The sequence below is a fragment of the Eulemur rufifrons genome, chromosome 29, assembly GCF_041146395.1.
Source record: "Eulemur rufifrons isolate Redbay chromosome 29, OSU_ERuf_1, whole genome shotgun sequence".
Taxonomy (NCBI): domain Eukaryota; kingdom Metazoa; phylum Chordata; class Mammalia; order Primates; family Lemuridae; genus Eulemur; species Eulemur rufifrons.
The window spans coordinates 67206801-67234752 of NC_091011.1; the positions used below are offsets into that span (position 1 = coordinate 67206801).

Below are 27952 nucleotides of genomic sequence, written 5' to 3' on the forward strand. Positions count from 1 at the left end.
GAATCGCCATATATTTCTAGTCTAGAATATGAGATATTCATGAACTACACAACAAAGTAGATGAAAGCACACCTTTTTATTGGGAGTCGGGGGCACAGGGCCCCGAGCCACAGTTCAATTATAGGTCCAGTATTGATGATCGCTAAACTAATACAACAACTAAAACCATGTCAGTGTTCCCAAGAAGGGGTTACGGCAGTGCTTGGCAGGGGCCGCAGGGAAGTAGGGGAGAGGTTAAAGAGAAGAACGCGAGCCGGGAAAAAGAGGAGCAAAGGTGATTGCGTAGCTGCCAGATGGAAGCTGGCTCCCGTCATCCGGCATACCCGACCCATTGCTCATCACCCGCGGTTACCTCACTCAATTCGAAGGCGGGGGCCGCGCCGAGGCAGGGGAGGGGTCACGAGAAGGGAAGCGAGTGGGTAGAAAAGCCCGTTGGGAGAAGCGGGGCGGAGCCGGGAGGAGCCGGGGGGAGCGGGGAGGAGCCGGGGGGAGCGGGGAGGATCGGGGAGAAGAGAGGAGGGGCGCCTGGAGGCGCCACCGCCCCGGGCCTACTACGCTCCCCAGTAGTCAGTGCGGCAACGGAGACTCGCTCCCGGGGCGCGGATGGAAGATTGCGTCCTGGGATTTGTAGTCCGGGTCCCCGCACCGCTCCGAAGAGGACTCTGGTGGGGAGATCAGCAGGGATTGGCTGGTGAGCGTTCAAGTCCCGCCCCCTCATCGTGACGACAGGCGGCGGTCTTGCTACTTAAGGCGCCGTGGCTTCGACCGCCCCGCCTTAGCTCCCGCGCTAAAGAGAAACATGTGTCGTTTCCGATCACAGCTCTTCACGGGGATTTCTGCTGCCGCCACCGCCCACTCTTACCCCCGCCGCTTCTCGCCTCTGTTGTTAGCCGAAGACTCGCCTCTCAGCCGGCCACCGCACAGACGCACGAGTAAAAAGTGCAGCTCAATCGGCTGATCCTCGCTAAGCTCCGAGTTTAGGCGGCACTGGGCGTCCCACGATGCCGAAGAATAAGAAGCGGAACACTCCCCACCGCGGTGGCAGTGGTGGCGGCGGCGGCTCAGGGACAGCTGCAGCGGCGGCGGCAACAGCAGGTAAGGGGGTATTCCCAGCGCCGGCGTCCCGGTTGCCGGCGGGCTGGCGAGTCTCCAGAGACTCGTGGTGGGAGTTGTAGTTCTTCTCGCTGGCACACGCTCGTGTCCCTGGGGCGCGCGGTTTGGGATTGAACTACAATTCCCAGCGTGCCCTGGGCGCCGTGCTCGCGCGATTTGGGTCTGGCATGCGAATCGGTTTCTGGAGCACCGGCCATGGGGGCAGGGAGGAGAGGGTCCTTGGGCATGAGTGTGCCGGGATAGGGGGTGACCGGGAGCTGGACGGAAGAGGAGCTATCCTCAGAGGCTGCTGCGACCTTTCCTGAGCTCTCCCTGGCGAAGAGTGGAGTAGAGCTCGGAGTTGTGTCCGTGCTGTCACTGGCCGCGTCTGATCCCGGGCTCCAACATGGAGTTCTGGGGAATGCCAAACGTCCGGCGGGTTTGGACCGGCCCTTGCGTCACGCGGCTTGGGCATCGCACGATGGGCCCGGGGTGACGCGGAGGCGCCCGCGTGGCTTCCCACCCCGCTGCTTTCTATTGCGTCGCGCGTGTCCACCGGGCCAGGCGGGGGTGTCGGAGGCTTGGAGGCCACTGCCCCACCCTAAGCTCTGTTCCTTCTAACTGGCACCTGCAGAAGCTCCCAAACCCCAGGCCCAGTGCGACCAGCGGAGGCGACCTCGCACTCCCCGGGGAAGAAAATGCGTTTTCCTTTGTGCTACATTCTATAGGTTCTCTGCAGTGAGTCCCGGGTAGGCAGGGTGATGAGGCGCTCAGGTTGCAATTGGCTAAAAGTTAGGGGTTTTGTGTCCTTGCTACAAAGTTGAAGCTTTTCCTGGATGGATAGGTGCTTAACTCAATTTATGGTTCTCTACTTACTGACCATATGATTAAGAAAAAAAGGACTCCAATCCGAACGTCCTTCTGCGAGACACCATGCTGAACTCGAACGAGTATTAAATAAATTGGGTAGTCATCTCGTTTAGTAGGTTTTTTTTTTGTCGAGAATATGAGTTAAATATTGGAATATTCTCAGACATTTACCACATAAGGAGCTGTTAGCCATTAGATTTTTGTTGATACAGTTGCCATTCTTTGACCCTCCGAATGATATGCCTTTGTTCATTAGAAAAGTAACTGTGCCACTTATCTTGTTAAAGATTATTGGAAACTGGCATTTAAAAAGCTTTCCTGTAAGACTTCAGGCAGCACGAAAACTTGTGATCGTGTATTAAACATTTACTAATTAACAATAGGAAAGGATTGTTATAAAAGCAACTTTTCTCTTTTCTTTAGATGGCTTTTTATTTTGAAAGCTCTCTCTGTTCCTGAAATTCATTCTTTATCAAGATGTAAAATATGTAGTTGTGACATCCAGTTGGTTCTGTGTGGACTGAGGATATTTCTTACCTCTATTTTGGCTTTTCCTCATCTGAAGTCAACTTTTGCATTCTTTCTAGAGAAGACCCTTATTAATTTTATTCTTAAACTACCTTTTGTTGGTGAAGTGGAAATAATGGAGAAGCAGCAAGCTACAGTCATTTTGAAGATGGTAATGATACTAGTAATGGCCTCGTTGAATCACACACAAGCCTTTATTCCCTCTGGAGTGTCTGGGCAAGCCTCCTTCCCTGTACTTTACTTGAGCAGAACTCTGGTGGCTGTGAGGGTATTTCAATACTGAATTTTAGCATATACAAGCATTTAAATACTGATTTTCAGCATATATAAGCAAATGGGAAAAGAATTCTTTGATTAGTTTATAAAACTATGCATGCTTTGATAGCTTTGGAAGTTTATGCTAGAACTCATTAACTGCAGTTGCCTCTCTCTAACGTGGAACTGGGGAACATTATGGGGGTAAGATTTACTTTTTTGTAACTTTAACTTGGTCTTGTCATGTGAATGTTTTACTTATTCAATAAATAATGAATAAATAGTAGTTGAGTAGAAGAGATGGAAAATTGGCACAAACTTTTGCTTACTTATAAGAACTTACATTTTTGGAATTTTTATTATTTATTTATTTATTTATTTTGAGACAGTCTCACTCTGTTGCCCAGGTTAGAGTGCCGTGGCGTCAGCCTAGCTCACAGCAACCTCAAATTCTTGGGCTTAAGCAATCCTACTGCCTCCCAAGTAGCTGGGACTACAGGCATGCGCCACCATGCTCGGCTAATTTTTTCTATATATTTTTAGTTGTCTGGTTAATTTCTTTCTATTTTTTAGTAGAGATGGGGTCTTGCTCTTGCTCAGGCTGATCTCGAACTCCTGACCTAGAGCCATCCTCCTGCCTTGGCCTCCCAGAGTGTTAGGATTACAGGCATGAGCCACCACGCCTGGCCCATTTTTGGTGGTGTTTTTTTTTTTGTTTTTTTTTTTTTGAGACAGAGTCTCACTTTGTTGCCCCGGCTAGAGTGCCATGGCGTCAGCCTACCTCACAGCAACCTCAAACTCCTGGGCTCAAGCAATCCTTCTGCCTCAGCCTCCCGAGTAGCTGGGACTACAGGCATGCACCACCATGCCCGGCTAATTTTTTCTATATATTTTTAGTAGTCCAGATAATTTCTTTCTATGTTTTTAGTAGAGACGGGGGTCTCACTCTTGCTTAGGCTGGTGTCTAACTCCTGAGCTCAAACGGTCCGCCTGCCTCTGCCTTCCAGAGTGCTAGGATTTACTGGCGTGAGCCACCGTGCCTGGCCCATTTTTGGTGTTCTTAAATGACATCTAGAAGAAATGAGAGTCAAATGAGATCTCCACTATATAACCAAATTCTCTTCATCACTTTAATGGGTTTTCCATTAAAACTGTTTATTTTTTAAGTTACAGGAGAGTTCTGGAAAGCTAATAAAATATAGAGGTATGCATGCCTCTGTCATAGCACTTAATTTTAAGAGAGCATTTTTAAGAACAAAACCTTGTTAGTAAGCCCTCTAGAAATAAGGACTATATGTGTCTAGAGTGCCACCTTTTTTTTTTTTTTTTTTTTTTGAGACAGAGTCTCACTCTATTGCCCTGGGTAGAGTGCCGTGGTGTCAGCTTAGCTCACAGCAACTTCAAACTCCTGGGCTCAAGTAATCCTCCTACCTCAGCCTCCAGAGTAGCTGGGACTACTGTCACACCGCCACCACGCCTGGCTAATTTTTCTATTTTTAGTAGAGATGGATCTTGCTCTTGCTCAGGCTGAGCTCACTCTTGAGCTCAAGCAATCCTCCCACCTCAGCCTCCCAGAGTGCTAGGATTATAGGCGTGAGCTACCATGCCTGTCTTAGAGTGTCACCTCTTTAATGGTACTTAGATCACTAGGTGGGTGAGTTTGACCTAGATAACAGGTATTCCTACAGGGTTCTTTCTCTCTCTTTTTTTTTAAACCTCTTTTCCTTGAGTCTTGGAAAGAAATCAATAAAACTGATTAAGAGAAGGGAGCAGAGTAAGAGCTACATAGGAATACTCTTAGAAATAGGCTGAATATGAAAAATAAAAAATGTGAATTGTGAAAAAATGTTGATTAAGATTAATCAGATTATTGTATTTCAGAATAGCTAGAAGTTTTCAAATGCTCCCAACATAAAACAATGATGAATGTTTCAGGTGAATCGTGTCCCAGTTACCCTGATTTGATCATTGTATGTTGTGTGCTTGTATCAAGATGTAACTTGTACTCCATGTATATGTACAATTATTATGTATCAAAAAAATTTAAAAAAATGGCATTTTCAAAAAAAAGATTAATCAGATGACACTCAGCTACTGCCATGACTTCATATCATCAAGACGGTGAAGATAAATGCTGAAATAAAGTATGATGTTGTAGGTCTTTGTTTATTCTTGTCCTAAGCACTCTAAGAAATTTTGGGATCTTGGCTTTATTACTTAATCTTTATGGCTTACTGGTTTGATTGGCACTACTTGAACACTAAGCAAGCAAATTGAAGGCCACTTGCTTGCTCTGTTAATTTAAAAATCTGCTAAATTCTGTTCTGATTTAAAAAAAAAAGAAAAAGGACAAGCCCCATTAAAAGAAAATACTAAGAGTAACAGCCTTAACCTTAGAGGGTTTAAAAAAGGGTAAATGACTTTTTTGAACATAGGGACCTAGTGATATTTGGTGCAATCATTGATTTTGTTGATAAGGGAAATTGGGCTCAAATTAAATCAGGTAACTCAAGGTCACTTTTGGGGCAGAATTTGGGACTTAGTTTAACTCAATGCTCAATGTAATTTATGACTGGTCAATCCTTTCATTAATACAAGATCTCTAAGTGACTATGCATTTATTCCTTAATGAAGTTGAGAGAAAGATTCTGGTTTAAGAAAAGATTTTTTTTTTTTTTAAGTAACAGCATTGGCATTTTTAAAGTCTTGGATATGTAGTAATGTTTCCTTTAAAGATAATTTATCTGACAGGCTTTTATACTATATCTAATACCAAAACTTATGGTAAAACTATCCTCCCTTAACTCCTTAATTTCCCTTAACATAAGATATGCATAGCCTAACAACCCATTCACCAGTTCATGTTTACTAAGCACAGTCATTGTCATTGGAAAATATATTTGTCTTACCCATATGATGATGACATAATTCTCTATTTCTGCATCTGTTTTCATTGTCTTCATTATTTGAAATCATGACTCACAAGTAATTTTTTCATCTTTCATAACAGTTTTTGTATCATCAAAGCTGTTAGATGATTGGTCTATTTCTGAAGTTGATGTATTTTGTAAGTCGATGTGCTGAAATATATGTTAGGTGAATTGACTTATTTTAGGAATATTTAAGTATTTTCTTTTGTGATAATATCTCTTTTAAAAAAATAAGTTTGTGTTTTTATTGCTGGATTTCTCTTAAGTAAATTTAAAAATTCCCAAGTTAAATAATTTATATATATGGTAATAAACTCACCTACCTCTTTCCTTTTTTACCTAATAGGTGGCCAGCATCGAAATGTTCAACCTTTTAGTGATGAAGATGCATCAATTGAAACAATGAGCCATTGCAGTGGTTACAGCGATCCTTCCAGTTTTGCGGAAGATGGTATGAGTTAAATTTAAATTTGCAACTTTAGACAAAAAATTATTGTAGTTGGAGGAATTTTTATAGCTAAGATATTATTACTTTGTTCTGTGTATTTTTTTTTTTTTTTTTACTCAAATTATAGTGGTTGGTTTATATTATTTTTTTAGGACCAGAAGTCCTTGATGAGGAAGGAACTCAAGAAGATTTAGAGTACAAGTTGAAGGGATTAATTGACCTAACCCTGGATAAGAGGTAGGAAATAGTGGAAACCTCCATTCTGGGTGAGTCTGATTGGCTAGATTCTCTGATATAATAATATGTTTTTCCTAAAGATTGATTTGTTTACTTTGGATGATTTAGTATTTCTTGTTTCTTTGAACTTTTAATGTGGGTGGTAGCATGACAGTAGACTTTAGGTTGATTCAGATTAGTCATTGTTGCATAATTGCATATACTTATCTGTATTTGATTATAATAGAAATGGATTTGTTGAATTAAAAAATCTTCAACTAGAAATGACAACTAAATTTTGCTTTAAGCTGCGTGTTCATTAGTTTTGTTACAGACGTGAAAAAATGTCTTATACATTGAAACTATACAATATTATATAGTTATTTAAAGTTGTGGCTATCAAGCTAATAAACAGAAAAAGGCTACGATATAAAGCAGCTTAAAGTGTTTTGCGTAATAAGGTGAGTTGTAGGTGAAAATTATATTTTTAAAAAATGGTTACAGCTTGATGACAATTAAATTTAAAACTACAGGCAGAAAAGGCCTAGAAGGAAATTGTTATATTTTAAAAAGTCATTGATTGTACACTTCAACTGCGTCTTTTCTCTCTTACATTGTGTTTCCAATAGTGCCAAAACAAGGCAGGCAGCTCTTGAAGGTATTAAAAATGCACTGGCCTCAAAAATGCTTTATGAATTTATTCTGGAAAGAAGAATGACTTTAACTGATAGCATTGAACGCTGCTTGAAAAAAGGTAATGCCCTTATTTTTGAGTCACAGGCATAAAACAAATAAGGAATTTGCTATTTAATACCTTTTTTGCAGTAACATTTGTTAATGGCACTAGAGCACTGGCCCACTCTACCAGCTTTCTAATAGTCAGGGAATGCCCCATGCTTGTTGTAACTCAAAATGAAACTTGGTAGAAACTTTGTTTATATGATAAATAGCTTGAATCTAGGAAGGATTGGGATGGATTGTTATCCTTTGTTGTATCAGAAGAGGTGATTGCCATCCTCTTGTTACATCAGAAAGGCTTGAAAGCATGTGTCAGACATCAACAAAAACTATTATTAAAACAGCCATCCTACTTCATTTTTCAAAAATTGAGAAAGTATCCCAATCATCTAGATCATTTTCCCTTGCATTTATTTAAAACATTGGTAGTACTTGTAGATGACATTATTTTTAGGATCTATCCCTTGGAATATTTGAATTCTAGAACTTTATAATAGAAATTCTAGAATTCATATTGTTATAATGATAGAACTTGTAAGAATGAAGAGAGATTTTAAAGATAGTGTTACCATATCTTAAAGTCTAGTGTTACTAGACTTTTCAGTTTCAGGAACCATCAACATTAAAAAGATTTGGGTCTGCCAGAGTACTTACTTTGTCAGACAAGAGCATAACAAAATATTTCCAGCACCAAAAATGTAAGAGATACATGTTTCCTGAAGGTTTACCTCATGGGCCATGTACATCTGAAATGGTTAGGAGGTTAATTCAAAGGCTCCTTGAGCTCTATTTATACAACTACATTAAGGAGTTGGAAGGCAGAAATTGGCTTGAAACATTATTTCATTGAATCATTATGGTACTCCCTTAAGATAAATATTAATCTCCATTTTACAGATGAGGAACGCTGTTTAGGGAATAAAAGAAATTGATGGCCGTTCGGCTAGTAAGTGGGATCTAGGATTTGAGTGAGGTGTCCATTTCTAAACTCCGAGCTCTTTAACCTCACTAAGTTTATAGCTTAAGCCTGGAGCATAAGGGCTTCGTAAATGGTAGATGCTATTTTGTAATTGAACAAATTTGGGAAATTGTTATGTTAATAAAGTAGTATCCTGAAAAGACTTTTATCATAGTTGCATCTTATCTTCTGCTGTAGGTAAGAGTGATGAACAACGTGCAGCTGCAGCATTAGCATCTGTTCTTTGTATCCAGTTGGGCCCTGGAATTGAAAGTGAAGAGATTTTAAAAACTCTTGGACCAGTCTTAAAGAAAATCATTTGTGATGGGACAGCTAATATCCAGGCTAGGCAGACTGTAAGTATAAGATTTTTAAATTTATAGATTTATCTAGGCATGACACCCAGACATTCTGATGAATAATCTAGGGATATAGCATTTTCTTAAATAGTAGGTTTTTATTAATATTTTATTCTCATGTGTCTTTTAGTTTTAGTAAGTAGACTTAATATAACAGTTGTTTTCTTAAATTTTTCTGAGATTTCAAAGAGCATCCTGTATAGAGCAAATTTCTATTATCTTTGAAATTGAAAATTATATACTGATATACATATTGTATTGAGTTATTTAGGGTGATTGTAGAATAATTTTGATTGGAACTTAAATGATCTAGACACTTAATATTTATTGGGTGGTTATTTTTTATTCTGAGAAATGTAATGGTCTTGGGCAGGGGGAGGGGGTGCTGCTGTAGCCAGTAGTGTAGCCAGAAGAGATGAATGCTGTATTCACATTGGGTAGATTTGGGTAGATGTAGAAAACCCTAAAACTCTGACTTGTGAAATATTCATCTAGTTTTGGGTTTTGAGAAAGATTTCATTTATTAATTGTTTGATACTTAGCACTTTTAACACTTGACTTCAGATTTTGGGTTTTTTGGGGTTTTTTGTTTTTGATGTGCTAGTAAGTAATTTAAATGATCACATGAACCATGTTTTGCTATATCACAGAAACATCGGAGGTGGTCTTAGTGGATTTGGGAAATAATATGTGTCTCTTAAGCTGGTTTTTTTTAACCAGTGAACCAGTTTAAAGTTCGAAACATTTTAATACTTTTAATATTGATTATTCAAATTAGTTTCCTCTTTAGTATTACTTAAGGTAACTGACATTATTAATCTTTATATCAGGTAAACTCTAAAATCTTAGTGGCTTAGTGGAAGTTTATTTCTTGCTTATATCACCACCTAATGCAAGGTGGTTCTGCCCACCTCTCAGTCCTTTTCATATGGCAGCTAAGATAGCAGCTAGGTGACAGGGTCAGGCCAAAGCATATCATTTCTGCAGCCAGTTCCTTGGCTTACCAACTGTATGGAGGCTGGAAATAGTCTGTTTGCCCTGGAGGGAAAGAAATAGGAGTTTGGTAACTTCATAGTAATGTCTGTGTGCTCCTGTAGTTATTGATCCTGAAATACTTAATTAGCTTTTGTTACTTTCCTTTTTGTTTCCCCTCTTTGGGGTGAATTTGTGCAAGTTTTAAATCATGCAGGACTATGGGTATATTTTTGATAACTTAGAAAATAATCTTCTGGGTAGATATTTAGAGAGATCACTTAATTTTGGTTGCATGTAAGGTTGTTACGGTCGTTTAAAGGCATTTTCTTCACACTTCTGACTTGCTCTTTAAACTTGGGAGAATCACATTAGCAGATGGAATCCGTATTAAATGTAGGCAGTCCTAATTTTTAATCTGCCATTTCTCTTAGAGTCATCAAAAGGAGAGATGTGGCTTTGCTTCTGCTGCTTACTTAGGAGAAGGAATTACAGATTGAAAATTTCTTTTAATGCTTAGGCTACTTTTTAATTTTAACAATGTCTAATTTTTACTAGTATTAAATATTGAAAATAAAATAGTGACACCAAGCAGATTAATACTACAAGTGTAATGGTCCCTAGAACAGAACTAGCTGAAACCTGGGCCTGATGCCTATGGTGACTTTAAAGGCTTAAAGCTTTAGTGGTACTTGGAACAACATGAGGGAATAACAGAATATGGAGAAGAGGGAAATGGAGAATAATAAAATCTCAGATTACATATCCTGTTTTCACACAGATTAATTTGTTAAAGCAAATATTCTGAGAATTAATGGCTCCTGTTTATATTGCAAGCAGATTATATATAAGTGTGTTCTGAGTGTGTTTTATTAGGTAAGCTTTACCTTTGTAATCTTATATTGTACTCACTTGTTTAGCCCTTTTTCCCCCCAACAAAAGGCAACTGAAGGATTCCCAACCTCTTTACAACATACTTCAAAATGAGTGAAATTTGAATTAATGACATACTTCATTAGGTGGGAAGTTTGAGTACAATTATTTAAATTTTATGAGGTTTCTGCTTCTGTGCTGATTTCTTGGAAGCAAATTTCTTGTAGAAATTTTTGTAGTAGAGTCTTCATAAAAACAAAAGGGAATATATAAATGGTTTAAAAGCTTAAAGGCGGCCGGGCGCGGTGGCTCATGCCTGTAATCCTAGCACTCTGGGAGGCCGAGGTGGGCGGATCGTTTGAGCTCAGGAGTTCGAGACCAGCCTGAGCAAGAGCGAGACCCCATCTCTACTAAAAATAGAAAGAAATTATATGAACAGCTAAAAATATATATATATAAAAAAAAATTAGCCGGGCATGGTGGTGCATGCCTGTAGTCCCAGCTACTCGGGAGGCTGAGACAGGAGGATCGCTTGAGCTCAGGAGTTTGAGGTTGCTGTGAGCTAGGCTAACGCCACGGCACTCACTCTAGCCTGGGCAACAGAGTGAGACTCTGTCTCAAAAAAAAAAAAAAAAAAAAAAAAAAGCTTAAAGGCTAGTAGCAATCTTAATGTGTTTTAAAGGTTTTTAGTAGGGTGGGCTTTATATCAAATGTCTAAGCTTCATCTCTATCTTTGAAGTGCAGTTGAAGTTTGAAATGATGTACTAGGCACCTGTACTGCATACAAAAAGGAAACAAGAGATAGTTCACCCTTTCAAAATGCTTTACTCACATGGAGCAAGAAAAAAAATAATTTAAATTATAGACTAATGGAGCTGGAATGGTTTAAGAAATTATGTACCTCATTTGCACACACTATCCTCTTTAGTTTTATGGATTAATAAAAAAAGACCCAAGAGGAATGGAATTACTTTCTTAAAGTCGTGCTGTGAATTTGGTAGCAGAGCTTGGGCTGTAACCTACTTCCTTTGACTCATAGTCTAATATTCTTTCTCTTAATATACTATGCTTGGGACCTAATACAGTCATGTTGTTGAGAAAATTTTCTCATTGTATTATAAAAGCAGGAAGATGTAGAATTAATGAGAAATTACAGTCATTAATGTCTGTATATTTTCTGGGGTTTTTTTAGTGTGCAACTTGCTTTGGCGTTTGCTGTTTTATTGCCACAGACGACATTACTGTAAGTAGAGAACCTTTGACTACAGTTATCTGCGGTTATTTCTAGTTTAAGATGGTTATCTTACCTCATATTCTTATGCATTAGGAGCTGTATTCAACTCTGGAATGTTTGGAAAATATCTTCACCAAGTCCTATCTCAAAGAGAAAGACACTAATGTTATTTGCAGCACGCCTCAGACTGTGCTTCATATCAGCTCGCTTCTTGCATGGACACTGTTACTGACCATATGCCCAATCAATGAAGTGAAGAAAAAGCTTGAGATGTATGTATTTTTGGTTTCATATTTTACAAAAGCACCATTTAGTTGACATAATTGGTTGCATTCACGTAGTAATGACTAACTGTTTTCTAGGCATTTCCATAAACTTCCAAGCCTCCTCTCTTGTGATGATGTAAACATGAGAATAGCTGCTGGCGAATCTTTGGCACTTCTTTTTGAATTGGCCAGGGGAATGGAGAGCGTAAGTATCTAATTGGCAGAGGAAAAAGCTTGTGTTCCAAGTCCCATTATTCCATCGTTACCTTTGCAATTAAGAATTGGATAATAACTTTGGAGCATGGCCAGCTTGAGAATCTAGTGATTGATTTTCCAGCTTCTTGGCAGTGGCAATATAATACTTTCGAGAGCATAAACCAGTAGGGGTTGGTGGAGCAATATTTGAGTTTACTTAATTAGACTTAATTTTTGCTATCTATACAAATGAAGTTTAGGGATGCTTTACTACTCAATCAAGAGAGTTTTGTCTAGTATAATCTGTATGGAAATGCTTGGATTTAGGAAATTTAGGCATGTGGTGCTTCATGGTAATTATCAGGCAAATGAATAAAATGAATAAAATAAGTGAGCATGGGTTTGGGATGAGATGAATTCGGTCACTGTTGTTGGTAGAAACAAACATTGCCCTTTAATCTGCTTTGCAGTTCCAGCGCCCACTCACGATGTGTTACCATAGCTTGGTTCTTGAAGGTATTTGAGTTTGTGGTAGTTTGACGAGCTGACCCAGTTTGCTTGGTACTGTTTCCGTTTTAGCACTGAAAGTCTTGTGTTCCAGGAAACTCTTTATCTCAGGCAAACTGGGACATTTGGTAACCCTAGTTTGTGGTGTCTATTCTAAGGGTTGCTAAAAGAAAGGAATGCCTCAAATCTTACCATTGGAAGGGAGAATTTGTTCTTAGATAAGTGATAAGGTGCTGATATTTAGGATTAAGCAGCAGCTTTTACTGCCCTCACTGAATCCATAGACATTTTTTGTCACAATGACAATAAATACAAGAAGGATCCAGTATGGAAACCCAAATATATGGGAAATGGATAACTAAACAGGCGATAACTAACTAAATAGGAGATGTTACTGCTAACCTTGAGTCTTACTCTGTTGCCCTGGCTGGAGTGCAGTGGCACAATCTAGCCCATTGCAACCTCAACCTCCTGGGCTTAAGCGAGCTTCCTGCCTCAGCCTCCTGAGTAGCTGGGACTACAGGTGCACACCACCATGCCCGGCTAATTTTTTAATTTTTTGTAGAGACGGCATTCTCACTCTTTCTCAGGCTGGTCTCGATCTCCGGACCTCAAGCAGTCCTCCTGTCCCGGCCTCCCAAAGTGCTGAAATTACAGGTGTGAGCCACCTTGCCCAGCCTCTAGATGCTTTTTAATCTAAGGAAAAAAACTATATTACTAGAATGAAACTTTTTCTGCAACTAAAGAAGTTATTTAAAAGTGTAATTCCAAGTAAGATTAATACAGTGATCTGGGTTGCCTGCCATATTTAGTCCTTCACATTTCATTCTAGGCCTGTGTTTAAAAATGTTAGTCTTTTAAGATTTATGTGTGTGAAAATGTATGTCTGTCCCCAACCCGTCCTCCCCCAGTTTTTTTTGAAGTATAGCAGGTAGGAATGGAAAGTAAGTTAATGCTGTCAATAGCTAATGATTCTCCTTATGTGAGAAATTGGATTCAAATTTAGCAATCAGTTTAATCTTATTGAGCTAGTTAATGGCTCCTTAACCTCAAGGCACAGAAACCAGATGTCCCAATTTTTAATCTTATGTTCCTCTACTGGCTAGAAATAGTAATTTATTTTCTTTTTTTCCCTTTGAAATGCATTTTAAAAGTGAAGTAATAATGCAATTTAAATTATACGTATTGGATTTGTTTGTATAAATATAAATGCATTACCACCCACCTATTTTTTATTCTTTGATTTAATAAATCATGCAGGATAGCCACGAGAACTCATCCAAAACATGTTTAATTTGATTTACATCCTTGTCCAAAGTCAAGAAATGAACTGGGTTACAAAACAGAAGCTAGTGTTTTTGTTTGTTTGTTTTTTAAAGTATGTAAGCTTTTTATTTGGGGGGGGGGCGGTTAGTTTTAGGGTGTTCAAAAATGAACAAAATCAGGATGTTGATGAAATACACAGGCAGATTTAAAATAGCAAATGAGTAGCATTGAATTATTCAGAGCCTTTTGCTAACAAAATTAATGTGTAATGTTATTAACCTTGAAATCTAGTGATACGTTGAATTTTGCTTTGGAGACTTAGAGAAAAACTTCTAAAGAGCTAACTTTTAGGTTGGATTTTAAAGAATGAGTCAGTTAACTATTAATAATAACTATTTGTTCAAAATTAAAATTCAGATTTATTAATCCTTTGTGAGAGTTCTCCCAGTTTACTGTGTGTCTGCCACGTAGCCAGGTAGGTAAGAGTGGACACTGGAGCTATGCCTCCTAGGCTCACATCTCTCTTCCACCGTTGCTAGTTGCATAATGTTAGGCAACTTCTTTAGACCTTCAGTGTACTTATCTTTAAAATGGAGAAAGTAATAGTAACTACCTCATGGAGTTGCTGGAAACACACGATAGATACAGTGTGTTAGCTGGCTATTACTCTTCACGTGTTGATTGAATTGAGCATTGCCTTCCCCCAGTTTGGCCATAATCTACTAGTGGCCTTTTAGGAACTGTAGAGTAACTTAACATAAGACAGACACTATTTGGTGCGCAGAATTACAGATCTTGGGGGCCACGTGATATGCTGGTCCAAGTCTGACTCAGTAAAATATACCAAAATGTGATATACTTAGATCTTCCCCAATTCTTCCTGTTCCATTCCCCACCTGAGCTGACAGGGGAAGTGCTATAGTATAGAGAGAGAGAAAAAAGAATCTAAAGACTAACAAGCAACACACTCTTTGGGGCTAAATCTGAAATCACTTATATACTTCACTTTTATAAATCACTTATATAAATCACTTTTATACTTCAGAAGGGGCAACTCTACATTCTTATTTCTTGCCTTTGTTTATAGGATAACTGACCCTGTGTAAAAATGTCTCCATGCCTTGACAAAGGTATCCTGCCTTGATTATCAGGGATTGAAGGAAAGAAAGAAGTCTTTATGCTTGAGTAGAGTCAGATAAAGCCATTCTAGAGATAACGTTCAGCACTTTGCAGTGAATTGGGGAGGGATCAAATTTTATTTTGTTAGACTTCCTTGTGATTTTTATTTCTTTAACACTTAGGATAGCTATCCAAGGCCCAGCTTGTTTTCCTTAGTGCTCCTGTGACTTCCATATAGAAATACTAGTTTGGGGAATGATTTTTTTATGCTCTTAAGTATCTCACTCTGTCTGCCTAAACCCTTCCGTAAGTTTTAGGTGGTTTCATTTCATGCTAATTCCATTCAACTTTTGAAACCATTTAATTTATTGTAGCCGGTTTTTTGGGTATGAAATAATTATCTTCAGCTGATGAGTTTGTTGTAATTATATTGTATTAGGTTGAAACAGGCTATATCATAACAAAGCTATAACTTAATGGATATTTATGTACTGTGTTTTATATATTTTAAATATTTTATTTAATCCTTGTATTAATAAACCTATGAGATGTGGGTGGTATTAACTGTTATTTTACATAAGATGAACCTGTGACATGGATTGCTAATGTAATTATGCCTAAGGTTGTATAGATCTAAGTGCGGATGCTTGTGATTCAAACTTGGATGTCTTGACTACGAAACCCATGTTTTATATATGACTCTAAAATGCCTGTATAGGTGTAATTGCTACACAGATTTTTAAAAATGTAAGTTCTATGTACCTCTGAATCTAGAATATTTAGAATCTAGAAATCTAGAATGCTTCAGAATTTATTGGCAATTTACATTTACTATGTTATTTAATCCTTAAAGCCATCATATGGGAGGGTGGATATTCTTTTTTTACAGATGATAAAACAGGTACATAATTTTAAAAACTTAGTGCAGTAAGTAATAGATCTGAATTCTAATCCAGGACGTTTGATCCCTGTTGTGTAATAATAACCGTGTTGCTTTCTTTTCATTATTGATGAGAGTTAAGATATTTATTTGTATCTCTGGGAGCCCATTATTTTTTTTTTTTGTTGTTGAGACAGAGTCTCACTTTGTTGCCCAGGCTAGAGTGAGTGCCCTGGCGTCAGCTTAGCTCACAGCAACCTCAGACTCCTCGGCTTAAGCGATCCTACTGCCTCAGCCTCCCGAGTAGCTGGGACTACAGGCATGCGCCACTATGCCCGGCTAATTTTTTCTATATAGATTTTTAGTTGTCCATATAATGTCTTTCTATTTTTAGTAGAGACGGGGTCTCGCTCAGGCTGGTCTCGAACTCCTGACCTTGAGCAATCCACCTGCCTCGGCCTCCCAGAGTGCTAGGATTACAGGCGTGAGCCACCGCGCCCGGCCTGGGAGCCCATTATTTATTTGTCTCAGAGTATACATTTATATAGTTAATGTATAATTATTTTGAACTCCAATAAATAGGCTTTTGGATGCTATTTGTGGACTATTTTTGTTATGTGTTACAGTTTCTTTTTTTTTTTTTTTTTTATGCCCAAGCACTTGATGGAGACTTTTTCCTGAAATATCTAACATTTTCCCAAGTTTTAGTATATTGAACTCAGTGATTCACAAACTATAAACTAGATGGAGTTTTATCCATTGCTAAGATCATAGTATAATAGAGTTTCTTAACCTTAGCACTATTGATATTTTGGTCTGCATAATTTTTTGTTGTTGGGGGTATGGTGACTGTCTAGTGCATTGTAGGATATTTAGCAGCATCCCTGGCCTCCACCTGCTAGATGCTAGTGACACCCTTCCCCCTCCCCCCCCAGTTGTGACAACCAAAAATGTCTCCAGATATAGCCATATGTCCCCTGGGTGGTAAGATCATCCCTAGCTGAGAATCCCTGGCAGTGCCAGTTCTTAGAACAAATTAAGATAATGTATAGAATTTTCTTAAATTTTGGTTTATTCTATATAGGTTTTTTAATCTTTTATAATTTTTTTTGGAGAATACTATAAAAGAACAAGTAACTAATAAAATGGGTATGAAACTGGCAGTCTCTGAAATATACTTATTTCTTATAAGACTATCATCTTGTTATGGTGAAATTAAATTTGTTAGAATTTAAATACGGAGTTCAACATAACTTTGGTCTGCTTTAATACCTACTTTGCATCTTATTAATGGATGTTGTCTCTAATTCAGACATAGGAGGTTGAATTGGAACATTTGAAGAAGATATCTGAGAAACAGTTAAGAATATGTATTCTAAAATATTGACAGTAAGAAAATATTTGTATACTTAAAAGCTATAATATCTGTCACATTAATTTCAAGCTTATGTTCTACCAGTATAGTGATCTCTTTCATTTTAGACATTAAATCACATTTATACTTCTTGAAATTAAATAATTATATATATATATATATATATATATATATATATGTAGTTTGAAGAATGTCCAGAATAAGAGCTGCATATTTTAATGGAATAAATTAAATGATTATGACCTCCAATGTAAAAAATGTTAAACAGGTATGAATAACTAGAGCTGGAGATTACTCATCTTCTGGCTTTTTATTAAGAAGTATCTGCTCTAATTTTGGTCAGCTAAATAAGTTTGAGTTTATCTTTTTAGTTTTTAATGTGGTTGTAAAATGTAGTTAGGGAATACAAGCACCCCAAATAAAGAGACACATTAAATGTATAGCTATGTTAACTGTAGGAAGGAAGCCCTTCCTTTAAGCTCATAGCAGATTGTAATATGTTCTGTAGCTTCCCCCTAAAAAGGATTAGAGGATCTCCCAGCCTTAAATAATTTAATCACCTGAGTTGTGTGCCTGATGTAAATATTTTGTTGCTTATTTGAAATATGGCAATAAATTAGAAATTAGAGTCTTTAAAAAGCCTTACTGATAGCTTGCAACTTTGGAATAGGAATAATTGGAATTCTCAGAGTATGTAGCTTGGGGACTGGGGAGCCCAAGGGTAGAAGCTATATTGGTATGTATGTATCTGTCTCTCACTGAGCTTATTTGAAATCCCAGTAATGTCTTGTATACAGTGGGAACACAAAAAGTATTTGTTGAATGCATCTGGATATACTTGCAAGGGGAATGTTAACTGTTTTGCTGTAGTGTATCATCTTGTAGGCAGCATTTCTGGATTAAATTTTTGTTATGATAACGTAAGTGTGTTTAGGTGTGTCTAAATCTCTAAATAGCTTGAAGATTTGTGTTCTATACAACTGGATATTTTCCAAAGGCAGGCCATTTTTTGTTAGCTCTAGAAGAAGACCAATAACTAATGAAACAAAATTGCTTTTCTTGACTAGGACTTTTTTTACGAAGATATGGAGTCTTTGACTCAGATGCTTAGGGCTTTGGCGACAGATGGAAATAAACACCGGGCCAAAGTGGACAAGAGAAAGCAGCGGTCGGTTTTCAGAGATATCCTGAGGGCGGTGGAGGTAGGCCTCTTAAATGCTGTAATAGCCTCTCATTTTGAAATTGCATTTCAAATTTGAAAGACTAAACTTGAAATTTGAGTCATTTTGTTGATTAAATTTCACCTTTGATGAAAGGGATTTCCTCATTTTAAGACCTAGCAGGTTTTTAACAACATAAGTAAAGACTTGTTTTACACAAAGGAAAATTTAATGCTGATATGTAAAGGTACTTTTTTTTAGGTTTAAAAAAATATAAAAAATACATAATGATAGAAGTGTATTTCATTTTGGTGTACTTGACATCATTTAAGCAAAGGTGCTTAGCACATACATACTTAGTACAGTGTCTTTGTGAATATAATAAATTATTGCCCACTCCTCAGTCTCCAACTTAACTTTACCTTTAATGAAAGACCTTTATGATCATTCTAGGAAGACTAGGTGCTAAAAACCAAAATAACAAAACCCAGCATCTTAATAAGACCACTGAAAGTCATTATCTGATGCTTGAATTTCTTCTGTAATCCTCTAACCTGCTTCAAATCTATATATATGGCAAATAAATTGATTTAGACACCTTCAGGGATTAGACTGCAGGGTTGATGGTTAAAATTGAGCTGTGGGGTAAGGGTAGTTTCAACTGTGGAGTATACTGAAGTCTTTAACAATTGTTTTTGGTTGGCCAGGTAAGAAATATTTCTTGCATTTAAAGTATGAGTATCTCAGTTTATTTCTGTCTAATCGGGCAGCTCTTTTAAGTATATCATCGGAGTGATTCAACTTGATGTGTATATGGAATAATGAGAATTTAAACTAGAGATTCTAAGGCCCCACCTCAGGTCCAGTTTTAATATGTTCCAGTGAATTCTCATATGTACTTTACTTTCTTCATTTTATGATCTACTTTTAGGCTGGGCTTGGTGGCTCATGCCTGTAATCCCAGCACTTGGGAGGCCAAGGCAGGTGGATTGCTTGAGGCCAGGAGTTAGAGACCAGCCTGGGCAACATAGTAAGACTTCATCTCTATAAAAAATTAAATTAGCCGGATGTGGTGGTGTGTTCCTGTGGCCCCAGCTACAAGGGACACTGAAGCAGTGGCTGAGGTGGAAGGATCGCTTGAGCCCAGGTGTTCATGGTTACAGTGAGCTGTGATCTGTCACTTCACTCTAGCCTGGGTGACAGAGCGAGGCCCTGTCTCTTAAAAAAATAAGAATAAAATAAAATTTCAAAAAAAAATCTACTTTTGATAGAGCAAAACCTAAGGTATAAATTAGAGATCCTCTGGGATCTAAGTGTTTTAGTTAATGCTGACTCTAACTGCATTACATTAATATTTTAATATTTACTCTAGATTATAAAATAAATAATAATATAATCTTAAAAAATACCTCCTAACTTTGAACAGACATCAATCTTAAGAATTGAAATTGGTCTTATTAGTGTGGCAAGTATCCATAAATAGAGCAAGCCATTTCTTTTGAGTAACTATAAACTATTTCTATATTTAGATTTTTTTGGATACTGAACTGACCCTCCAAAGATGAGTCCTACATTTTCTGATAGACCTGATTTCAGATTTTCTATCTTGATGCATCTCCTCTGAGTAGGAGATTGTAAGGGTCACCAGGACCTGACAGACCCTATTGACAAACCCCTCAGCTAAGGCCAGCCAGGCACTCAGCACTGATTATCCTGAGGAAGATAGGAGTGAAATCTCAGCGTACACCAGCATTAACAGGCCCTTTGTCCCTCTACTCCTCAGGCACTGCCAGAAATGGAAGCCACTACTTTCCTGTAGTGATCTACTCTCCTGTAGTGATCTACTCTCCCAGCCCTTCCCCACCCGCTTCTCTTCTCGGTATTAAAGTACCTCTCCTCCCCTCCCACTGGGGCCCCTCTTCCTCCAGCCTCTGCTTTGGTGCATCTGCCTGAGAAAGGCCTGCCCTCAGACCTTGCTGAGAGTTCTTTCTTTCTTTTTTTTCTGGAACCTCCCTTTCTCTTGGAGGCCCTGCTTCCTTGATGTGTCTTGTTTTTTCATCTAAAACCTTTCTTGAAGCTCATATATTCTTTAACTCAGCAAGCATTTAATATGTTAGGTGCTTTGCCTCATGATGGTTTTCTTATTTCACTTTCATTATAGCTCTTAAACAATAGAATTATCTTCTTTTAAATGAAAAAATGGGGACCAAAGGGGTAGATAAAGAACAGAAAATAGCCAAGATGAAATTTGAACCCACTGTACTGTGCTGTTTGGGCGTGGCCAGCTGCTGCGGATGGGTCAAGTGAGAGAGTGAAGGGTTTCAGTGAGATCTATCAGGGCATTGTCACCTTCGTAAGAGCAGCTTCAGTGGTGTGACGGGAGAAAAGCCAGACTGAAGTGGACTGAAAAGCGAATGGGAAGTGAAGTGGTGAAGATGGTGTGTCTTGACTATTCTAAAAAGCATGGCTGTGGTGGGAAGAGAAAGAGAGTTGATAGCTGGAATATAGTCCTGGATTGTGGGAGGGGTTGTTTTGTTTTATTTGCTAGAGACAGTTTATGGGAGAAGGAACCAATAGAGAAAGGAGCGTTTGAGACTGTAGTCTGTTCCTCAGTACCTGTGGAGGGTTGGTTCCTGTATCTCCTGAAAAAAGGCTGTACATGTTCAGTGCAGACAGAATTTTTTTTTTTGGGAATATTTTCAATCCCCAGTTGGACAGAACCCACAGTATGGAGGGCAGACTGTATAAGTGAAAGATTGGGATTAACCTTGAATTGGAGGTAAGGAGGTCTGTTACCTACAGGAGGGAGGAATAGGTGAGGATACTGATGACTTATAGAAGGTGGGTGGGAAATAGAGTTCTTTCCTGGTGTCTTAGGGTTTTCTGAAATAAGAAGGTTGAATAATAGAACTCCGTCCCCCTCCCCCCACCAAGGGTAATTTTATTGATGGCTCTAGTTTATTCTCTCCCAAAAGACGAACGGTAACCAAATGAAGTAATTAACATAACCTCAAGATTTTATTGTCTTCATAATAAAACAAAAGACGCTTAAAACTGGATCACTTGGCCCTTTCTCTTCTTATCTCCTCCCAGTTTGAAATGCTTGCATCTCTTAATAGCCAGCATTCTCTTAGATGTGCAATTGGGCTCGACACACTCAAGCCTCAGCACAATCTTCTTTGTAGTTTCAGCCTTTTTCCGGAAAATCCGGCTTAGTCTGCCCACCATAACCACTCTGCTTCCTATCATAACGCCGCTTTCCCTGGGCATACAGAGAATCCTTGCCCTTTTTGTACTGTGTCACTTTGTGGGGTTGGTGTTTGCCACATTTCTTACAGAAAGTCCGGCGGGTTTTAGGAACATTCACCGTGTTTACGTGCGCGCCATCAGCAATGAAAGCACAACTCCGTTTTTTTGAGTTGCTGTTATAAACCAGGCAGTCACTGTGTGTACCTCACAGAAATGCTCTTCCTTATACCTCTAATAGCCCTCATATGGCATAGGGAGAGAGCCCCATTTTACATGCAAGGGAGACTCAAAGAGGTTAAGTTACTTGCTGAAATCACAAGCCAGCGAGTGAGTAACACGTCCATGCAAGTCTAGATTTGAAGTTCTTCTCTACCACATTACGTACTGTGTCTGCTGAGTGGGAAGGGCCTGGGTAGATGAGGGGAGGGTGGTTGGAGTGGTCTTGCTCCTTCATGTTCCATCTCCTCCTCCCTCTTGTCCCTGTGGCAGTCAGCTCCTCCCTCCCTGGTCACTCTTATGTATTCATGATTCATCAAAGAATTAACCAGCCAGTTTTTTTTTTTTTTCTTTACCGGATTTTGCCACCATTCTTTATCTATTTGGAAAACCTAATCCTGTATTTGTTCCACTGACTTTTATTTCCATTTCACTGGGCTGCACCCCTCTCCTACTCCTATGGTTATACTTTACCATGGTCTTCTGGCAGAGCTGTTCCAACACTGAAATCTTACACTCAGGTGTTACTTCTTATTTGTTTTTTTAATAAACCTATCCTGAGACCTCTTGGAGCCCTCTAGTTGCTAGTAGTGCTGGTCTTCTTTTTGCTTGTTCTGTTAACCCCATTTATCGTCACTTTCTTTCCTAGATCCCTGCTGCCCATCAGTTCCCCCACTGTCTGTGGTGCCAGTTTGTCTTTCTGACTGTTCTACAACCTTCTTCCCATTCCCATCTGAGACCAATACAAATACCTGACCTTTTTTTCAAGTTTGTTGCATGCTATTGAAATTTTAAAATTTTCACGTGTTTTTGCCATTAATATTTGTTCAGACTCAGTTGTGCCTTCAGGTCCAACACAACTAGACAAATTCTACACCCTTACATAAAGGATAGGAATTTTTAGTCTGTCCATATCTCAGTATGGAAGTATCAGTTTAAACCATATTGTTCATTTAGCTCAACATTTATGTCTGTTTAGCAATTGTGTTTACGTAAATAAGGTCCCTTTGGGCCATTTTAGTGCCTGTGATAATTTTGGTTCTTCCATTGACTAGGAACGGGATTTTCCAACAGAAACTGTTAAATTTGGTCCTGAACGCATGTATATTGATTGCTGGGTCAAAAAACACACCTATGACACCTTTAAGGAGATTCTTGGATCGGGGATGCAGTACCACTTGCAGGTGAGTGACATCCTTGCTATAAGTTTGCTTAAATTAGGGAACAATCTTGAATGTAGCTCACTTGATTGACTTTTGAAGTTAATTGATTATCCAGAATGCTTCTACTTGTGAGAAAACTGTAAGTTTATTATTGAAGGTATAATTGAATAAATCTGAAACTGTTCTTTTTTTCTTTGTATTGTATCAATTTGGTGGAACATCATTGGTATCTTTTGTATGAAAGCATATAGCTTGACATAGCTTTCGTGGATTCAAGGCATTGGAAGGCAATTTGCTTTTTTATACTAAGGAAAAAAAATAAGTGATCTAAGTTCGTATTTATAGTTTACACATAACTTCTGTTAATCAGAGTCACTTTATGCAGTGAAAAAGAGTTACAACACTTAATATTGATCCTTGTCACCTTTTTCTTTCACATAAGTCAAATGAATTCCTTCGCAATGTGTTCGAACTTGGACCCCCAGTGATGCTTGATGCTGCAACACTTAAAACAATGAAGATTTCTCGTTTTGAAAGGGTAGGTTTTGTTTTTGTTTCTAATAGAACTAAATGCTCCAAAGATTAGTGGAGCCAAAGCTTGATTCTGTTTGGTGACAGGAGCTTAGCTGTATCTGCCTGTACATGGAGTTTTAGATTTTCATTATGTTACACACAGAATAGCTGTATTAAAGGTGTAGAGCTTTTACTGTATTTAGAGTGTAGAGGGCTTTAACAATTTTTTTTTTTAGCTATAATCCTACTATCTTAACATAGAAATTATTTTTATTTTTTGTTTCTTTTTATTCTATGGAGTTTTTATACTTAAGAATAACTATTTACACCGTGCTGCTTTTGTACCATTTAATGATAGCCCACTTAGTGAAGTGCCAGACTCATTTTACAATGAGGAAACTGTTCAGAGAGAGTTTGTAACATTAAATAGTAATATCATATTCACTTATATTTCAAAAATGCCTTAATTATATTTTTGGGTTTTTATTGAGGTGAAATTCACACAATGTGGATTATTTTGAGTACAATTCACTGGCCATTTTATTACATTCATGGTGTCATGCAGCTGTCACCTCTGTCTACTTCCAAGTATTTTCATCACCTCAAAAGAAAACCCCGTACACATTAGCAATCACTTCCCATCTGTCCCTTCCCCCAGCCACTGGCAACCACTAATCTGCTCTCTGTCACTGTGGATTTACCTATTCTGGATGTTTCCTATAAATGGAATCATACAACATATGACCTTTTGTGTCTGGCTTTTTTCAGTTAGCATAATGTTGTCTAGGTTCATCCATGTTGTAGCACATACCAGAGCTTCATTCTTTTCTGTGGCAGAGTAAATCTGTTGTATGGATATACCATGTTTGTCCAGCCATTCATCAGCTGATGGACATTTGAGCTGTTTCCCCCTTTTAGCTCTTGTGAATACTGCTGCAAACACATTCACGTACATGTTTTTGTTTGAACATCTCTTCAGTTTTGGGAGGTATTACCTCTAGGAGTGGAATTGTTAGGTCATACAGTAATTCTGTTTAACTTCCTAAGGAACTGCCAAACTGTTTTCCGTAGCTGCTGTACCATTTTTCGTTCCCATCAGCAGGGTTCCAATTTCTCCACATCCTTACCAACACTTATTTATGGTTTGTTTTTTATTTTTAATTGTAGCTGTCCTGGTGGGTGTGAAGTGTTTAATTAGATTTTTATTGAACCTTTATATTTTATTTGTTTTATGGCCACATAATTGTGGGGTATTTTAAAACTTTTTAATAAATACTAATATTTTCACATACATTTCTCTTTTGAATTATTTCTTTGAAGAAATCCCCTGCATGAAAATACAGGGTCAAATTAACGACTTTTGATACGTATTACCAAATTACCTCCCAAAGTTATTCTATTGTATTTAATTGTCTCCAGCAATGAATGAAGGCATGTAGCTATTATAGATTTGACAGCACTGGATTTCATAATTTTAAAAATTTATTAAATTGGTATTAGAATGGCATCCCATCACTTTTCTCCTTGTTATTTTAATTGATAGCCAGGTAGGACTTTTGCACATTAGTCATCATTTTTCTTAGATCAGATTAAATGTTGATGCCCTTTTCACTTTTTTTTTTTTTTGAGACAGAGTCTCACTCTGTTGCCCAGGCTAGAGTGAGTGCCGTGGCGTTAGCCTAGCTCACAGCAACCTCAAACTCCTGAGCTCAAGCAATCCTCCTGTCTCAGCCTCCCGAGTAGCTGGGACTACAGGCATGCACCACCATGCCCAGATAATTTTTTCTATATATATTTTTAGCTGTCCATATAATTTCTTTCTATTTTTAGTAGAGATGGGGTCTCGCTCTTGCTCAGGCTGGTCTCGAACTCCTGAGCTCAAATGATCCGCCCACCTCGGCCTCCCAGAGTGCTAGGATTACAGGCGTGAGCCACCGCGCCCGGCCCCTTTTCACTTTTTTTTGTTGAATTTTTCTTGGTATTTTACATAGTGGGTTAATTTTCTTAATATAGAATAGCCATTAACTACTTTATGTGTTAATTTTCTCCTTCATCCTTTGTGTGTTTTATAAACATTTAAAATATTTATAGGGTCAAAATATTTCATTTCTTTCCTTTGTGATTTTTTATCTTTTTTCCCTATTTTATAAGAATATCTTAAGTCTTACTGATCACATATATTTTTCTTTTCATTTCAGCATTTATATAACTCTGCAGCCTTCAAAGCTCGAACCAAAGCTCGAAGCAAATGTCGAGATAAGAGAGCAGATGTTGGAGAATTCTTCTAGATTCTCAGAACTTGAAGACTATTTTCTAATTTCTATTTTTTTTTTTTCTATTTCTAATGTATTTAAACTCTAGAGACAGTTTTTATCTTGGATTAACTTAGATAACTTTTGTAGTACAGGTTATATTGCTTATAATTTAATGTACAGTATTGCAAATGGCGAGTTCTGATTATTGAATGTTCTCTGTAAATATAATCAGTAAACATGAATAAAGTGTTTGTAATGTTTGATTACATTCTATTTATGAAGAGAGTAAAAATACAATATTTCACTTTGATTTCATGATGAGAAAAATTATTGGCCAAGTTTTAATTTGTTAAGACTGTGGTTGTCAAAAATATGATTGATTATAATATGTACATACAAGATATTTAACTTAATATCTTAGACAAGAGTTCTAGATACAATTTTTGGGATCTAGTTCCTCGGGAAAAGCTGCTGTGTTTTAAATTTTAAATGGAATGTAGCTTTTTAAATCTTGTCACAGGGATCAACAAAAGGAGTTTTACCATGAGACCTCACAGCTGCACTTAAAGGCCATTCAGTTCAGCTATTGGGAGTTCATGATGAATTAGCATATGCCAGAAAGGTTGCTAACCTTTAACCTCTGAGAGCAGCAACACTGATTTTATCTGCTGTATGAGACTTTGTGCATTTTATTTTGAAATAAAGATCTTTTCACACTAAAAATGCTTCTTTTCCAATAGAAGAAACATTATTTATAGCTTTGAGGTACAAAGTTCAAAGTGACCAAGCCAGGTTGGAAGGGAGACAAAGCCTTATTTGTATAATTTGAAAACATTAAAATAGGTGGAAGAAATGTAGCAATATATAATTGAGATTCAAGTTACTGACTTTTAAGAATATTGCTGCTCAGTTGCCCCTATGAGGTATTTTTATTTTATGAAAAAGTTGTAAGCATTTTGACAATGCATTAAACTTTAATTATTAAACCCAGATTACAATTATATAGTGCAAGCAACACGTGCAGTTTAGAGGCTATAGACTGACTTCTTTGATATCCTTGCTATAGAAAACAGTGAGGGCTGGGGAAGCATATACACAGTAGAGAGAAGTACCCAAATCATTTAAGGTATTTTTTCCAAAGGAGTGTTCCTCCTCTCCTACATCCCTGACAACTCCTGGAAGGTCTGATATTCCCCCGGGTAAAAATCATTGGCTAGTCGGTGGAGTCACTTGCTGAGTTCCATCCCTCCTACAGTACAATGGAAAACAGATTTAGAATCTAGAACTTGGATTTGTGTGCTGTGGTCACTTTGTCATACTCCAAATGGATTAGAACCATGGAAAAGAGATTGCAAATAGGGATTTTTTCCCCCTACATCTTCAACTTCATATATGTATACATAATTTTAAATAACCAATTTTTATTAAAGTGTTATGTACATAGTTTAATGGTACTTCAAGGCGTGTGAGGGAAAAAGCCCCCTGCTCCATCCTTTTCCATTCTCCGGTCCCATCCCAGTTTTTTCCTAGCTCCTTGGTTTCAGGTTTCTAAATAATATGCTAATGCAGCTATTTCTTAGTTTATTATTTTTAGACATTTGTCAACTTCCTATTCAGACAGATGAAGACTTCTTTTTTCCTTTCCCATCCTTCCGATATTTTTTTGGTTAAATCAGCATCATTGTTTGCATTACTTTGATCATATGTGTATGTTCACTGTGCTTACATTTTCATTCTCATAAATTTTGTCTTTGAGTTGTCTTATTTTTTAGATTTATATGTGCATCACTATTTCTCCCCAAACATTCCCAAATAAATTTGTAAAAGTTTTCTTGATTCTATACTTGTTTTGGTCTAAACTAGTTTCTCTCTTACCCAAGGTTACATCACTATCACCCTGGGGATTTATTTTCCTTTCTCTTGAGTTGGATCTCCTTGTGTTCATTATTAGCCTACTTCCTAGTTAAAGTGGAGCACTTCCTTCAGGAGTTTCTTGGGAATGGGTACTTGAGATGAGAGGTCAATTATATTGATACTTTATGTTTCTGAAAGATAGTTTGCTTGGTATAGGAAATTCTAGGTAGAAAATCAAATTCGAAAATTTTGATTGAAAAATGTACTCAATCAAAATTTTGCAAGCATTGCTCTATTATCTTCTAATTAGCAAAATCTTGAGATATCTGATGCAATTTTTGTTTTATTTCTTTGTTTTCTCAGAATATCATCTTTAGTGTGGTACTGTGCTTTGGTGGGCTTGGAAGATATTTTTGAGTTCTTAAATCTCTCCCCCAACACACGCCTCCACCCGATTTTCT

At 37.8% G+C, this 27952-nt stretch overlaps 2 protein-coding genes and 1 pseudogene across 3 annotated transcripts; 2 read left to right on the forward strand and 1 right to left on the reverse strand.

Moving 5' to 3' along the window:
• Positions 1 to 798: 798 nt before the first annotated feature.
• Positions 799 to 958, forward strand: LOC138376949 (uncharacterized). Its single transcript, XM_069461625.1, has one exon. The coding sequence runs from the start codon at positions 800 to 802 to the stop codon at positions 956 to 958; it is 159 nt and encodes a 52-aa protein (XP_069317726.1). The 5' UTR covers position 799.
• On the forward strand, positions 948 to 26326 carry IFRD1 (interferon related developmental regulator 1). 2 transcript variants are annotated; one of them, XM_069461623.1, is made up of 12 exons: positions 948 to 1095; positions 6022 to 6126; positions 6276 to 6360; positions 6969 to 7093; positions 8234 to 8391; positions 11432 to 11482; positions 11567 to 11745; positions 11836 to 11944; positions 18149 to 18283; positions 22762 to 22890; positions 23312 to 23407; positions 25581 to 26326. In XM_069461623.1, exons 1-12 carry the CDS (start codon positions 1002 to 1004, stop codon positions 25668 to 25670), a joined length of 1356 nt encoding a protein of 451 aa, XP_069317724.1. In that variant the 5' UTR covers positions 948 to 1001; the 3' UTR covers positions 25671 to 26326. The 2 variants fall into 2 exon arrangements, with proteins under 2 accessions (XP_069317724.1, XP_069317725.1); XM_069461624.1 differs by lacking the exon at positions 948 to 1095 and adding an exon at positions 2623 to 2641.
• Positions 21226 to 21868, reverse strand: LOC138377479 (large ribosomal subunit protein eL42-like; annotated as a pseudogene).
• Positions 26327 to 27952: the final 1626 nt, after the last annotated feature.

Excerpts from the sequence above, each read along its gene's own strand:
- LOC138376949 (XM_069461625.1), top strand. The coding sequence starts at position 800 with ATGTGTCGTTTCCGATCACAGCTCTTCACGGGGATTTCTGCTGCCGCC.
- IFRD1 (XM_069461623.1), top strand. The coding sequence starts at position 1,002 with ATGCCGAAGAATAAGAAGCGGAACACTCCCCACCGCGGTGGCAGTGGT. Across the intron at positions 7,094-8,233 it reads TGAACGCTGCTTGAAAAAAG|GTAAGAGTGATGAACAACGT; the intron begins GTAATGCCCTTA and ends CTTCTGCTGTAG. Across the intron at positions 11,945-18,148 it reads TGGCCAGGGGAATGGAGAGC|GACTTTTTTTACGAAGATAT; the intron begins GTAAGTATCTAA and ends TTTCTTGACTAG.